This window comes from Zeugodacus cucurbitae, chromosome 3, assembly GCF_028554725.1.
Source record: "Zeugodacus cucurbitae isolate PBARC_wt_2022May chromosome 3, idZeuCucr1.2, whole genome shotgun sequence".
Taxonomy (NCBI): Eukaryota; Metazoa; Arthropoda; class Insecta; order Diptera; family Tephritidae; genus Zeugodacus; species Zeugodacus cucurbitae.
The window spans coordinates 66,167,880-66,184,712 of NC_071668.1; the positions used below are offsets into that span (position 1 = coordinate 66,167,880).

Below are 16,833 nucleotides of genomic sequence, written 5' to 3' on the forward strand. Positions count from 1 at the left end.
TTCGTCGGGAGAGGACTTTACTTTACACAGTTCAAAGTAGCACCTGCCGACAAGAGTGATTCTGCGTTGGATTTCGAGGCTGACATTGTTGGTGTTGTTGATGCTGGTTCCAAGCTAGAGGAAATTATCTAAAATTTCAAAGTTATGACTGTCAACAGTGACGTGAGAGGCAAGGAGCGATTGCTCTAACTGTTTGTTTAATGAGCTCCTCTCATTCTTCTCTTCACTCACCACCAGACCCATACGCTTCGTTTTCTTACCCAATCCAGAAAATACAGAACTAAGGTCGCGGTAGTCCAAAAATATCAATATCGTCGGCTTAAGCCAGCAGCTGTACACTCATATAGAAGATTGTACTTTCTCCATTTAGCGCTGCTGCTCGTATTATTTTCTCCAGCGTTAGTTCGGAGTAGTCACAAGATAGTATGTGACCTTGTCTCAAACCTCACTTGGTATAGAACGCCTCGAAGAAGTCCTTTTACTCCCAGAAGCAAGGTGTCTTTAAGTTCCATAGTTATTGTCTAATACAAAGAAAACATCTGGCAAAGCTTGATCTGGAAGTCCGGGTAAAAAGAAAAGTCTTCAACAGTTTTAAAGCAATATTTGTCACTGGATTGAAAAGGTCAAACTTCAATTGAGGCGAGAGTATACTTGAAGCTCATAAGAATAGTAGTCTGAACATCTATTATTTCCTATCTTATAAATTAAATTTTCTGGGTTCAACCGACCTCGGTGAAGAATTCCTGCATAGTCTGTGCGAATATCCTTGTGCCATTTAAAATCTTCAAAGTATGGTCTTCTGTAAGCACAAAGAAAAGAAGAACTGTATGCTGAACAAAGACATTTTAACTGGGTTGAGGATAGTCCTGGGTTTCGGTTGTCCATTAAATATAAATTCGTTGGTAGAGGAGCTTCGTTAAAGACTTGGAAAGATGTATGAGCTATATTCTTACAATATTATATTATTAATCCATATTTATTGAGGTCCCATTAGCTTTTTTACCAGTCTCCATATGGTTGACATAACCTAAAATTTTCTTAACCTAAAATAATTTATTCTTAACATTTTTCCATTCACAGACACTCCCGCACCCACCTCGCGCCATCCAAATGGTTTACATGTGACCAATGCGAATTCAAGGCGCGCATCAAGGGACATCTAAAACGTCATCTGCGCACTCACACTGGTGAAAAGCCGTTCCACTGTCGACACTGTGAGTTCCGCTGCAGTACTTTCGATAATTTGCGTAAACATGTGCTCAAAACCGGCAAACATCCAGGCAAATTCATATACGAATGTGAGCATTGCAATAATGCTGAAGAGAAGAAATTCTTCAAAACCAATTCATATCACGAGTTTCAAGCGCACAACACAGAGATGCATAAGAATGCAGTGCTGGGTACATAAGTAGTTGCAGGGAATTTGAGGCGGTCAATTAAAGGCATCTATTAAGAATATAAGGTGAGTGACTAGACCACTGTGGTCGTTTTTTTTTAATTTTCTAGATATCGCTGTTTTAGCTGGTTTGAAACATGACTAAGAATTGATTCGCAGCGACATCTATTAGTGAGATTGACAAGAGATTTATGTGGTTGCGTTTATCTACACTTTATCTTGGCATTCGAAATGCAAAATTTTTAGCTCTCCACCGCTAGATGGCTAACATATTTTAATTTCTCGACTCGGTGTTTGACTTTGCTAATGCGAACTGGATTTAAAGATAATTTCAGTAGGAACTGTGAATCAAGGTGTGTCTGTAATTGCGGAAATATTTCTTTAATTGGAAATAATTTCATTAATATTGTTGTTTTTGTCTAAAAACGGATTTTAGCTGAACAACTAAACATATTTCTAATTCAAATTCCATTTTTTTAAGCTCATAAATATATATTTTTTTGTATTATAACTTCTTCCTACTCAATTATTCATATAATAAACCACCCTACTTTGGCGCATTTAAACGAATACGGGGAAAAAGCAAAACATGGAGAACGTGAAAGTTGCCATTTTCTGTAAGAATTATAATTTTATGTTTTCTGACTGTTTCATTCCAACTGCAGCGACAAAGATATTATTCAACTAATTGTATAGTTCTTGTAATTCTATTTTAAAGCTTAAATATATAATTTTTTATGATTTTATCTAATAAAATCCTGCAACATTCTTAAATAAACACATAAATAGTGAGATAATAAGTGGCAACACTATCACTTATTTGACTTTTCTCTATGTGAAGAAACGAGAAGAAATAAACGCGTCGAAACTTGCAACGAAAAAACTCCGATTTGTGTTCAATTCTTATATTTTTGTGTATTGTGTGTGTGAAAATTGTGAATATACATAATGAAAATAATTAATTAAATTATAAATTAGTGCGGTAAATAAAGCTGTGCGGTAGCTAAAATGATTAGTGCGATGGATAATCGGTCGTACGGTGCGATTTCGAAGGCGTCCACCGCTGGACGTAGCGACTTCACAACGCCAGGTAAATTGGGAAGAAAAAAAAAACGAAAAAGAACTAAAGCAAAGCATAGAAAAATGAAAATACTGTTGGAATGAACTACTTGCCCCAATATAAATAATTAACCAATTGTGTAAATTCCAACATACGGAATGTGGCTTCTTACAAAACAATTGGAAGCTATATGATAAATAAACATGAGCTGCTATATACAATAGAAATGAAATTGTAAATACATATATACATGTATATGCAACAAATTTGATGCTAGGCGTTTTGTTGACGTTCATGTTTTTTTCATTGGCAGCCAGGTGAAAGTCCAGGAGCATAAAACATTTCCAGTACTTGTGCATGAATTAAAAGCTGTTGCAACAAAAGAAAAATATGTTTTTTTCAATAGAAATATTAAAAAATTAATTTTAACATAACCAACGCAACACATTAATTGAAATGAGCATGCTTCATTAATTCATATAATTTAATCACATCCCTGTTGAACAATGTCGTTTGAATTCAATAAGCGCTCATTGTACTTACAGCGGGACACTACTTGGCTACCAACGTTCATTGACGTCCATATTTATTGAACACAGCAAATTGACACTAGGCTATTTTCGTACCTAAAGCCATTTAGCAATTGGCTTAATTGGCGAATTGGGGAGGTGGCTTGCCTAATTTGTGTGTACGACAACGAAGGTATTAGGAACGTACATAATTGATACAAAAGAATTAGACGCACATAAGAACTGCTTGTGTAGGCATCTATAGTGAGCAGTGCACAAAATACAAATATTGTGGAAGTTCTAAAATATAAGTGTCATACAAAATTTATGGCAGACAGTTTTGAAGTCGAAATATGGGTGAATAAATATTTGTTGAAGCGTACTGGTTACTATTAGTTCATTTTTTATTTTTTAATTGAATTGTTACACACGAAATGTGTTTTCTGTTTGTATATGAATAAGAAATATAATTCACAAAGCCACTCGAAACGCATTTATTTGTCATAAAAAGTAAATAAAGTCATTATCGCCAAATGTTTGTAAAGCTTAGTTTAAAAATATGTTTGTGAAAAGTATATAAAACCGCGCTTACTAAAAACGATTCTCATGCTGTGTGTCCTACTTTCCGCATTTCACCTGTAACTTTTTACTATGCTATGCTTACTCTTGTGCTATATTTTAAGTTTTGCTTGTCTTAATTATCATAATTTCTCATTTTATATTATTTCTTTGCAGAATTAACTCCTGAGCAGCAGAAGCTGTTAATTGAGCTGCGCCGAAAAAAGCAAGAACTACTACTGGAAATTCAGGTATGTGTTTTTTGTGTATTTCTAACATGAACCTTAAAATTTATTCATTGTTCTTATACACATTTCAATAGTTCATTAACTCCCAATTGGCTTACTACATTCTGCGTGTCTTATCTTCCTGCAATTAATTCGTCATTTATGTGTTCTACACAACTCCACTTCGACACTAAATGAGTCATATGTGTGTTCATTGCGAAAAGATTTGTTTTGCTTGGCGCTTTGTAGCTCATTTCAAGACGTGCATGTGCAGATAATCTGCTCAACCGCGCCTTGTAAAGCCAGACTTTGCTTTTGGTGTTGACAAGCTGCAGCGCAAAGTCGTTTTGTTTGCATTTGTGTGTCTAGTGTCAAACTTTAATGTAATTGCAATAAGACACTGTCTTGTTTACTTTGATAGGCAAATTGAACTTTCCGTAAAGCAAGTCATGCTGCCGTAACACTTTTATTTGCTGCGGCATTATTTGTAAATACAATATGTTTGTGTTTTTTATTGCAATTTCAGTCAGTTTTTCGCTGTTTATTTGGTTTGCTTGTTTACCAATTGAATAGCAGTACGTAGAAAGAAAAAATTCTGCAGCTTATTTGCATACAAGGTTTATTGTATGTACCGTATTACTCATTGTTCACATTTTTAATTTCTCTTCGTAGAATTTGCTTCTCTTTTAAGGTGTGTGAATTTTATAAAATACTTTTTTCTCTTTCACCATTTTGCTTTGAAAGAGTCCATAGTTATTAAAAAATATATTTTCAACTGACATTTCTTCAACTTTAGCCTACATATATCATTTTCGCACCAACAAAATATGTGCCAAAAACTGTTATCTCCTCTTTGTTTCACTCACGCGACTTTGTTTATGATTTTATTTTAATACTTTGTAGTGGGTGTGGGAATTGCTTGTCGCCAGAGACTTACCGGCGCTTCAAATTAGAAATAATAAATTTGTAAAATAAACACAAGCTGTTTGGGCGGTCAGCGCGTGTATAACTAGTTATGCAAATTTCTAACAACGTGCACCATAAAAAGTGACCATTGCAACCAGTTTTTGTTTGAATATTTTTTATACATATGTATTTAGTTGCACGTGGTGACGTCCGAAAGTGTGTAGTAAACAAAATTGTTGTTTGTGTTTAGTTTTTTTGTTTGCTAAAATAATCACAATTCACTTTTGAACTGTTTTACTAGTTGCGTTTATGGCTTTTTCGGCTAGCACATGGTTTTTTACTTCACCAAAAAGTCAGCTTGTTAATTGTGAGCGTGCATTGACACGGCAATGGTTCGAAACGGTAGTTTTGTGAATTTTTTTTTGTTAATATAAGTGTTAAAAGAATAGTTCATATAATATAAATAAAATTTCCGAATGAAAGTGCATAATTTATATAAATTTCAATAAATATGAAAGTAATGCAAAAGTTAATTTTTCGCAAAAAAGTGAAGTACACAATACAGGTTAGTAACTTTTAATTTAATTATATTAATTGTTCTTAGCTGCTATTGTGATAAGTGCAAAGAAAGCAAACTAAAATAGCTTGTGTTATCAGCGCATTAAGTGTGTCAATGTCATAAGAAAATGAACAGCATTTTATTATTATTTTTTTTTTATAAACAATGGAAAAAGCAGTATGTGCAGTGATAAGCTAATCGCATTTACATGTGTAATTACTTTAACGCATGAACGTGTAGATATGAACAAGTAAAGTTAATTCTCGCTGAGTGTTTAAATAGGAACTTAAAAATAGTTTATACTGTGAATATGTAATTAGTGTTACTTTTGACTTTTTTTAATTTTTTTTAGAGTTTCTTCAGAACCCTTACCAGTTGTATCAGCAGTATATTCTCCATATTTGAATTAATTTAATTTTCGTATACTGAAAAGCGCTATCTGATGTAGTCGTACTCCAAAAAGATTTTAGAATTTCTTTTTCAAGATCATTGACGCAACAACAAATTATTATTAGTCATCACAAGTCAAATTCAATCTTTATTAGTCTTCAGCATTGTAAATATTGCTTTAAATGCAAATTACAAGCAATACACTTAAAAGTATTTTTCATATTGAGTGTTTCGAAATATGTATATTTAGTACTATTGTAATCACCCAACACTTCGTTAAATGAATATTAAAGCTATGTCTGAGCTATATTCTTTTTTCTAAACTCGTTTTTATACAAAAAAAAAAATTATATTTAAACAACAATTGTGACATTCAAATAAGATCATACGTCTCTTTCAAACCATTTTTACGTACGTGCGCCTAAAAGTATGCAACAATATTATTAGTTGAATAGGCAAACACATGCATAAGTGTTTGTTTACATTCAGCAAAGAGTAGATTATAATACAAATTGTTATAAAAACTTTAAAGAGAATATCATCAAGCTTGTTTATTGCTAGAATTTGCAGAATTCATTTTCAAAAATGTTGATAGCGTTGATATCAATTGAGTAATTTGTACACTGGTAGTGGCAAAGTGTTTACTGAACAGCTTGCAATGTTGTATTAAGTCATATGCATAATAATGTTTTATTTGTATGTATGTACCATGTGTGTATGTGTCGGCATGAGTCATTATTATTCCGTTAATGAAATACAATAACGCTTAGTAATTGTAATTACTTAAAGTGTTGTGTGAGATATTGCACATTTCCGTTAAATATTGAGGTTTTGCATGTTGCGCGGAACACCAAGGCAATGAAAAAAAATTACAAAAAAATATTTCTAACCATAACATAATATTAGTGACTAAAATTTATAAATTTATTGTTCATCCATTTTTTCTTTAAATTGTTCAAGTTCAAGTGCTGAAGATTAGATAAAAATTAGATTAATTAACACGTCTGATTACCTTACAATTGTTGTTGTATTGACGAATAACAATTGTTTCTTGGTTCTTTTAGTTTCTGATGGTCAGTATTGATACATATGTTATTATATTGAAGCATTCATTAAAATAGACACTATTTGGGCCGTTCTGTAAATTCATTATTTAAATCATCTTTATATACTACCGCTTAATGCAGTCTATGAATCTAAGTTTCCTTCAAAACATTGTTTCTACGAACATATTCTATGAAACTGCGCTCCATAAACCAAAATTTTATAGAACTATTTTACTAGACATATCGTTAGATTATAATAATTCTCAATTTACACGTCTATGACCTCAAAATTTCTTCTAAAACCTTGCTTCCACTCACACATTCTATAAAACCACCCTCCATAAACCAAAATTATATAGAAGCTCCTATTTTACTAGACATAACGTTAGATTACGTCTAACTCTCAAATGACATGTCTATGATCCCAAATTTCTTCTAAAACCTTGGTTCCACGCACACATTCTATAAAACCATGCTTCATGAACCAAAGTTATATAGAAGCGCCTATTTTACGAGACCTACCGTTATCTTATGTTGATAATAACTCTCAAATTATGTGTCTATGATCTCAAAATGTCTTCTAAAACCTTGCTTCCGCGAACACATTCTATAAAATCCCGCTCCACATAGCAAAATTATATAGAAGCGCCTATTTTACGAGACATACCGTTAGATTTCGTCTATAGTAACTCTCAATTTACACGTTTATGATCTCAAAATATCTTCTAAAACCTTGCTTCCACGCATACACTCTATAAAACCATGCTCCATGAACCAAAATTATATAGAAGCTATGATCTCAAAATTTCTTCTAAAACCTTGCTTACACGTTACACGCATACATTCTATAAAACCATGTTCCATGAACCAAAATTATATAGAAGCGCCTAATTTACTAGAACTGCCGTTAGATTACGTTGCTCATAACTTTCAAATTCGTGCTAAACACATTTAAAATAACGGTAAAAATGACAACAACAAACTCAGACACATACTTCCTTCATTATATTTCCAATTGTATATCAAATTCACAGAAATTTGTTTTTTTTTTTGTGTTACCTAACCTCTTTTGTAATTTTCTAATGCCAATAAGCGTATATTCTAAGTAAAAGTATATTCTAAGTTTTCATCTTCTAATTAGAAGATCTTGCTAACCATATGCACTCTACTATGATAAGAGAATAAATTATCATATTACTCTCTCCCTCTTGGCAATTTTCTCCCACGCTCTGTCTATTCAGCGCTTTTCTCTCTCATCAAAATAACGCTAAAATTTCATCAAAATAAACCTTGTAGTTCGACGAGTAGTATAAATATGCCAAATATTTGCGAATCTTACAAAATATATACCCGCGCTTACGCTGTACAAACTTAAGATCCGTTGATTTGAGAGCGTTTGACATGTATGCATAACGTTTTTGACAAACACGATGTGAGATAATATGCCATTGATAAGATAAAAAAATGCTAATTGCTAAAAGCAAGCGTAAGAGCGCGTGTATATACGGTAAATATACAAAATAACATAACTGATCCAACTGAACGCGGCGGCAATAGCAACAGTTGCCAAGAGTAAAGAGTTGTATTGTGGCGCCCCCGTCAAAGAAAAACAAAAAACGGCAAATCAACAAATAACAACACTAATAAATAAACACCGTGCACCGGTGAGAAGTCAGCTATTCAGCGCTTAACACCAACAAACTGCCGGCCGCCAACGAGAGCGAATTTGTGTAACAAAACAAAGGCAGTAATCGTCAGAGTCGGCTCTTTGGTATTTTGCGCTGAGTTGTTGGCGTTGAGAGCGCGCTCTCCACAACTGAGGGCTGCTTGGCAGACTGTCTGGTTGTTTGGCTTGTTGTGTGTGCGCTCATTTGACAGTAGTAGTTGCAGCGAGACCTGCTGAACGTTTCAGCTGTTAATTTTGACTTTTCAATTTCAGTCTGAGTTCGAGAATCTAAACAAAATGTTGGCGTGACGGTCGTTGTACGCGCGCGTAAGCAACAAAAACGTTGAGAAAAATTTGCAAATTTCAAAATAATAATAAACAAATAAATGCATTAAAAGTGTGAAAATATTAAAAAAAAAAATTAATAAAAATTAGCTGCAAATTGATTGCAAGCATTTTTCAATCAAAAATTCACCAGAAATTCTGCGTAAAAGTGTAAAGTGAAAAGAAAGTGCAAAAATTCTTCATAGCAGCAGTAAGCATTGCGAATATAGTGAATATAGTGACAGCAACAACAACAACAACAACAACAACAAAAAGAAATAATGAAAAGCCATAGAATGATGCCTTAAGTGCCCTTCGATTTCTTTGTTGTCGCGAATTTTTTACATTTACATACATACATACTTACAAATATGTGCATAGTATTGTTTGCTATCGTTTGTTGTTGTTGGTTGTCTATATTTGTAGTCAATCGACCGAAGGAGGAATGCACGCGCAAGTCTGCTGTTAAGTTTTTGTTTTGACGCCTCACAAACTATCAGCGAAACAACGAGCAAATCATCACTTAATAGCACCATCTACAGCAAGTTGTTTGTGTGCTTCTCTAATAAATATTATTATTAAGTGGTTTAACGTGTGTAGTGAAGTTTGCACACTCATGTATTATCTTATCATTTGTGCTGGTTATGTGAGCTTAGTGTATTAAAAAAAAAAATAAATAGCAAATTTGTAACTTTTTGCGCTACAACTCGTTTAAAATGAGATTTGTGATTAAGCAAAATCGTTGTTTGTGCTAAATTATCGACATGCGGTTATATTATTTACATATACATATATATTATATGTTTGTGCTTACATACATATTTGTGAAATTCAGCCAAATATTTCATTTCATTTTATTTTTATTTTTTGCTTTATCAACAAAGGGCAACAACACTTTTAGCGATTTAACCGGTCACTCAAGCAAACTACATGCATCGATGTACGCAGTATATGCATTGTGACGAGTTCGCACTCTCTACTCGCCAGCGAAAAAAAAATACTAAAAATAATAAGAAAAGATTTTTCGCATGCCTCGCATACAAAATCAATTGTGTTTTCTATTTTTACGCATTTTTGCATATTTTTCGTCGTTGCACAGCCCAGAAACGTTGGCGCTCCTGCTACCAGTGGCCGTAGCAATTTGGTCATTATATAGTATACAAGCTACAGCAGGGAAATACCTAACTGTATAAGTATAACTATATATTTCGGTGTGTGTTTTTTTTAATAATAATATCGTTGCTTTTAGCAGGAACGCAGCATGCTTATTTCTTGGCTGGTCGAGAGTGAAATTTTTCGTGTGTCGCCGGCCACAATTTCGATAGTCTGTCTGCCTTCTAAGGCGCATATGTTATTGGTAGCTACTCAAAAGCGCTCACATGTGTTACATTTATATGAATTTGCCCTGGGCATTATAATGAAATGGTTACGCTTTTAGAAGTGGATACAAATGTATGGCTAAGGATAGCAAATTAGCTACGGCGCTATGTGCACAGCACGGATATAGTTAGTTTTAATGGTAGCAAAGTACACGTGTGGTTATACTGCAACTCAGTGTGCATACTCAAGCTGAAGTAGGATGACAAATTGGTATAATCTTAAGTGTGGATTGCTTAGTTTTGTTTATAAAGTGTGTAAAATGCTGTGATTTGACATTGAGTTTGTGATCTCTCTTTTCTAAGGAGTGTTGCGTATCGATCCTCAAACTCATGGTGCTAACTTTGTGCTTAATGAGCTTATGAAAACAAATGTTTTGAAAGGATTTTTTGTGATTATTTGTTATTATTTCACCAGATTTTATATGAAAATAATTTAAGTGTACTTTTCACTACCGATTCCGGTTATTTGTTCGTGTCAAAATCGTATTGTTGTTCATGCAAATAAGTAAGAATTTTGTTAAATAAAAATTTGCAATCTTCAATTATTTGTTGTTTCGCCGAAATTATAAAATGTTTGACGTCAGTAATGGCATGCAGTTGCGCACATACAAACTGATATGAACTTTAAATGTTTACTTTTATGTGACAAAGAATTCCATATCTTTAGGTGACTCATTTTCTTAGTTTGCTTTGTAGTATTTCGAAAAAAAAAAATTATCTAAAGTTAGCATACAAAATAATTTTTTTAGCGTCGACTTCAGTGAAGACAACATTTATAAAAATAAAACAATAAATCTTTAAAAAATCAAAGATATTTCAGATATTTGTTTTTGAGCTGCAGCTGCCATATAAAAAATGGAAGATTAAGTTTAAAAATGTTTTTCTGCTATTTTTTTCGTAAATTTTGAGTATTTTTTTTATATTTTTAACATATGTGCGGACAGACATGTGTATTATTTTGGCATATTTGCAAAATTTTTTAATATTTCCTTAAAAATAAAAAGTTATTTTGGAAAATTTGTGTGTGTGAATTATTAGTATATTTCTTATCAGTGACCTTGAGACATTGATTCAATGATATTTATGTTTACAGATTACTTTTCCATTACATTTGTGATATTTCGCTAATCTTCAATATATTTTATGGTAGTATGTTGTTTAGTCAACAAATATTATTGATTAAATTTTTAACGATATACATATTGAAAATTATAAACAATTATATTTAATTAAAAAATATCAGAAATAATTTAAAGTCCTCGAACAGATCTGTGACGTCAATGAACTTACGTAATTTTCGCATGCAAATTTTGATTTACCGTGATTTAAAATTGACGCATATTATTAGAAAATAAATTTTGTGCTTTTTACTGACGTTTTAAGAGCAGTTGCTTCGGTCTCTCCAAAGCAGATAATATATTAATTACTTGCTTCTAGTTATGTATATGACGTCAATTATTTTAATAAATATGTATGTTGATAAACTGTTTCGTTGTCTCGATCACTTTATTACTCACTAGCCGTCACCGAGCGAGCACCGTGGGTCCTTCACACACACAATAGTTTATAGGAAAATCCCAGTTGTGATAAGGTTGTTTACCATTTTATTTTAGATTACACTGTGTAGTAATGAATTTTTATCTAGCTCACCAGTATTGTATGTATGTGATACACACTATGTTTTTGCATTACGAAATTATAACACCCGCTATAACTAATAAATCATTGTTTGTGGTCATTCACCCAGGAAATAGAAAAATATTTTTTTGCATTGATTCAGCTGGTTGTTTTGTTATGGTGTTTAGTGTTGTTAAATAAGATTAAGAGCCTAAAATCGATAAACTTAATTTGTTTTAGTTTGCTTCTACCAGGATAAGAGTTCCAGACAGTGGTATTATATTGGTCAACAGTAGTAATATTTACTTGCAACTGTTTATAAGATAAGATATAACTGTTATTGTTGTTGTTGGAACAACAAAAAATATTTTCTAAAAAATTTCGAAAATTTTACCGAGTTGAAAATTCTTGTTCGTAAAAAATCCGGATCCGCTCGGGTTACCTATTCTCGACTTTCCCTAGAACGGATCTTGGATGACTTTAGTTGTTGTTGTTACAAAGCTCAAAAATGATTTCGAAGAATTCGCCCGAATTGACGGTCATTAACGTGATAAAAATCAGCATCTGCCACGCTTCGTTTATAAACCCTGGTACAGATGTTAGGAAACTGTTTCTATCCTTATGTTCTGATCTCTCAGTAGATTACTCGACTTCTTAAGCTCGAAAACTTAAGTTTATTTGAAATTTCTCTTCCATTTTGCTTTACCATCAGAAATTTAAATATTTTCTACACATAATCGTAATCTTTAACGCCCTTACTCTCCATTATTATTAACCATTGGATGTTAAAGATGTATTTAATCTATCTTATGCCTACGATGTCTTGTTTTTCTTGTCTTCTTTTTGCTATGCTTTAATTCGATTACTTCAACAATTTACTACCACTGCAACAACAACAACACCTAGAACATTGTATTCTATATTTGTAAACCAGTTACTAGTACATAGTGACTGCGGGTTAGTAGCCAAAGTTAAGTGATAGTTTCCTTGCTTGCAGTAAATTTAGTTGTGCCCGCATTGGCGGACTACCGGTGGCTTTGTTCATCGGATGTTTTAGAAATACAACATGCATACTTACTGGTGGCTTTGTTCCACCATACAAATTTACAATCATAGATTTTTGGCTTTTGGACTACAGTTGTGAGCCAATGTATATGCATATGTATATAGTATATATGTATGTGAGTGTATATCTCTCTGTGTGAATGACGACAATTGTCGCAAACTGCTGCGCCAATCACATTGTTGATTTACATGTAAATTTTCACTATGCAACTATGGATTTTTGCCTCCTCTTTTATCCAACCATCTATCTATCTATCTATCTATTATCCTATTCGCGTTCATTGCGTCCCCTAGCTGTTGTTGTTGGCGGTGGTGCTTTTTGGGGTCCCATTAGCGTTCGCGTCGTCGCTATGTGTCGGCAAACAATGATGCCGGCCCGCCGCGCCATTTGGCCGTTGCACAATTGTAAGTGTTGTAAATTGCAGTCATAGTGACAAATGCATTCTAACGACTTGCCATCAACACACATTCACCATTAGAGGTTTAGAGGTGCTGCTGCCAGTGAATGGTGGTGTGTTGCTACAAGGCCTTTCGGCGTGATTGCAAAGTGCGCTAAGTGTGGCAGTGAATGCCCGGTGGGGGGGAGAGTGGTTTATGAATGGTTTATTGTAAAGTGCCTTCACTCCAGGCATGTCCTATGCACATACAGTGGGTGCGAATAGTGGGTTGCTCATAATATTGAAAAGGTTTTTTAAATTACTAGTTGAATTAATTTTGGAGATATTGTATGTGGACTAGAATGTAGGAAATTAAATATTATTAATTAAAATCTTACTTAGGGTAGGACGTGCTTAAGTAGCTCCTTTCCGAGTCTTCTTTTGATCTTTGATCTTTTGACTAATTTAAGATATAAGAATTATACATCATTGTTATAACGTGGACCTCTTCAGCTTTTAGGCAAGAATTTTCTATATGAAATGATGAAATGAAAAAAGTGTAGAAGAAAATATTTATTCTTAAATTTTTTTCGATATAAAGAAAATGATTAAATGTTTCATGGATAATAGTTTCTCAGATTCGAATTAAGAAATTAAAATAAAATAAAAATAATTAATATAAAAATAAAAATATGGAAAAAATAAAAAAGTGGAATAAAGAAGGTATAGAAAATAATATTGTAAAAATAATAATAAAGTGTTCTCTTTTCACGTTTTTTTAACATACTAAAAATTAGACACATTTGTGCTTTTTTTTTTTGTTATCCGAAGTAATACACAGAACTCTGGTGATAAAATTTTATATGAATATTTTTTTGAGCCACTGTATGTCTGTACCACTTCAAAATTATAATTTTTTTGTGTATATGAAGCTAAAAGTGAAGAAAATTGTTCGAAACCCAAGTGAAAACTGGTTGAAAGAATTTATACGAATATTTTTTTGAGCTACTGTATGTATAAACTAGCTCAAACTTGCCAATTATTTATGTTTTAGAAATTAAAAGTATAAATATAGCTCATAACTTCAATATTTTCAGTTACAAATCTTTAGGCGAACACTTTTTTGAGACACTGTATGCCTCTACCTCTTCAAATTTATACATTTTGTGTGTATATGAAGCTAAATGTGCAAAAATAGTTAAAATTTTAGCTGAAACTTTGATTATAAAATTTTATACGAATACTTTTTTGAGTCACTGTATATAAAAACTAGTTCAAAATTGTCAATTATATATGTAATAGACATTAAAATTGAAAATCTACCTCAAAAATGCGGTAATTTGAGTTACAAATCTTTAGGCGAACATTTTTTTGAGACACTGTGGTAGAGGCACCACTTCAAATTTATTTATTTAGTATGTATATGTAGCTAAATGTGCAAAAATAGTTCAAATTTTAGCTGAAACTTGGATTATAAAATTTTATATGAACACTTTTTTGAGCCACTGTATATACCGACTATTCCAATTTGCACATTATGTACGCATGAATCAAAAATTGAAAGTGAAAAACACTTTAGAACAACTGAAATACATACGCACAATACAATCAAGCTGGAGGAGGATGTGAAGTTCAGCAGCCGCAGAGTTGCATTTGATTAATTGGGCGCTGAAAGCGGCTTTGCGTGCAATACATTAACAATTTACACATTTACACTCGTAATATACAACATGCTAGCTAAATGCTGTTCGAATTTCAACAACAATAAAGACACGAAACTCTAGCATAGAAGTTGTGAAAACCCACTGGACAGCTAGTATTATAACAAACACACACACATGCAGAGTTGTGTTGTAACAGCAGTTCCGGTTGTTGGACACACCTGCCGCGTCTACTGTTCTTGTTGTTATTATTGTTTTCTGTGTATTTTTGCACGTGTTTGCGAAAAGCACAACAACAACAACTGACATTAAAAGCGTACGGTACAAGCCAAAGTAGCAACCAGTTAACTAAAGAGCTCGTCGGCTCACCCCCCTCTAAACCCCCGCCACAGCGAAAGACTTTATCGATTAATAATTTTCTTGTGCCATGAAAAAGTTGTTGTCCTGCATGTGGCTGTTGTTGTTGTGCACACAATGTTGTCAGGCTAAAAGCCGGCGTTGTGTGGTGACAGCTGAATTTATAACTGCTAGCCTACACGAGCGCTTTTATTGTCTTTCAACTATGCACATAAGGTATATACATATCTAAATATTTGCAGTTTATATAGATACTCAGGGTGTTGAGACCCTTTCGCCGTGTAAACAACACATGTCCTAGCCACTACTATTTGGCTAGACGCCATAAAGCGAAGAGCTTTTAAGCAGCTAACGCATATCTGTCTATATAAATAGATATGACCGTACGTATATGTATGTGTATCTGCCGGCATTAATTGCCGGTTCCAACATGCATGCATGCATGTCTGCGCACAATTACCGTAGTTACACGAGTATCTACTAACAAAAATGGCGTGTTATTTTGCACAAAATATGACTTGCCACATAAGCCTAACATAAACTTATGGCAGCAATGGTCAGCCGCCTACCATGTCCTTGGCATTTTATTTTATTAAATGTTAAAGTACTTTACTAAAATTCATTCATATGCTCTCACCCAACGCTCGTGCGAACTTTTCAGCGCGCAACAAACGCACGCTATTGTTGCTTTAAATGTTTCGCCGCCAAGTTTTTCCGCCCCCTGCTCACACTCTCACTCTCTTTTTCGCTCATCCTTCAAGCAGTCTTAAGCCATTAGCGCTGCTTATTGAAAGCCGCTATTGTTGTTTTTGTTGTTATTACAAAGTGTTGCTGCGCGCAAATTATCCACTTCCGGTGGTTGGGTGACAAATGCCGCCAGCTATAAAGCACTCGAATGCCAATCGTGTGACGAAGTTGTAGTTATGGCAGCTGAATTGACCCCAAAACACATTATGCTTCTTTCTTAAACGCTGTTAAGCTGCAGCTGTGCGCATGTGTAATATGCTTAAGTACAGTGGTGTGGAAATAAATAAAGACATATATTTAATTTGAGATATTATTAGGAGAAGTTGAACTTGGGTAACTGTATATCTATAGCTGAAGCGAAAACCACAGCCAGTATTATAATCAGTGAGAACTAGTTGCAGCGAAGTTTGAGAATCAGCATAAAGGCACCACGGTTCAGTTTAGTCCGGAGGAAAAGTTTTCGCTATAATTTGATCTTCCCATTAATTTTTTGTTATGAATACTTCTCGAGAATGCATCACGAGTATATACCTATTGCTTATCATAACTTAACCTCGGTCGTTCTAAATTTCTGTCTCTGTAAATAGCTAAATTTGCACATTTTCTCTTTCTGTAAACAGCTAAATTTAGTTATTATAGACCTTAGAAACATAATATTAAGATTAATACTCAATACTCAAATCTAAGTAACCTTGAACTTATTGAAAAGTCTATAAGTTTATTCTATTGGTCGAAATTATCAAACAATTTCTCAGATCCCGTAAAAGCAGAAATTAGTCCTCAGTATTTATGAAAAGAGCAGATAGATTCCAAAGGCTTGAGATCTTTTGGTAGTTTAACATTCAAAAGAAAAGGTTCTAAGGTCTTTTCATACGCAGTGGATTGTCTTCTCTATATCCTTATTTAGCCCTTGGCGGTGAGCTCTAAGGAGAAAAACTTCTCTGGGAACTTTTATGATGTTCATATTTACTTGCAGATATACTGTATGC

The 16,833-nt window shown here is 33.4% G+C and overlaps 1 protein-coding gene across 6 annotated transcripts in view; it reads left to right on the forward strand.

Annotated features, from left to right (window-relative positions):
* The window catches only part of LOC105208517 (cytohesin-1), a 329,917-nt gene that overhangs the window by 258,309 nt on the left and 54,775 nt on the right, over window positions 1–16,833 (forward strand). For 2 of the 6 annotated variants that reach the window (XR_008470638.1, XR_008470637.1), the window contains 2 exons: window positions 1,081–1,462; window positions 3,701–3,774. Coding sequence is in view for 2 of the 6 variants with exons in the window: in XM_029037916.2 (XP_028893749.1) it covers window positions 2,405–2,486; window positions 3,701–3,774 (156 nt within the window). In the remaining 4 variants the exon portion in view is untranslated. Of the gene's footprint in view, window positions 1–1,080; window positions 1,463–2,228; window positions 2,487–3,700; window positions 3,775–4,598; window positions 5,222–8,771; window positions 8,853–16,833 lie in introns of those variants that run through there. The other 4 variants (XM_054228170.1, XM_029037916.2, XM_029037917.2 and 1 more) reach the window with 4 other exon arrangements.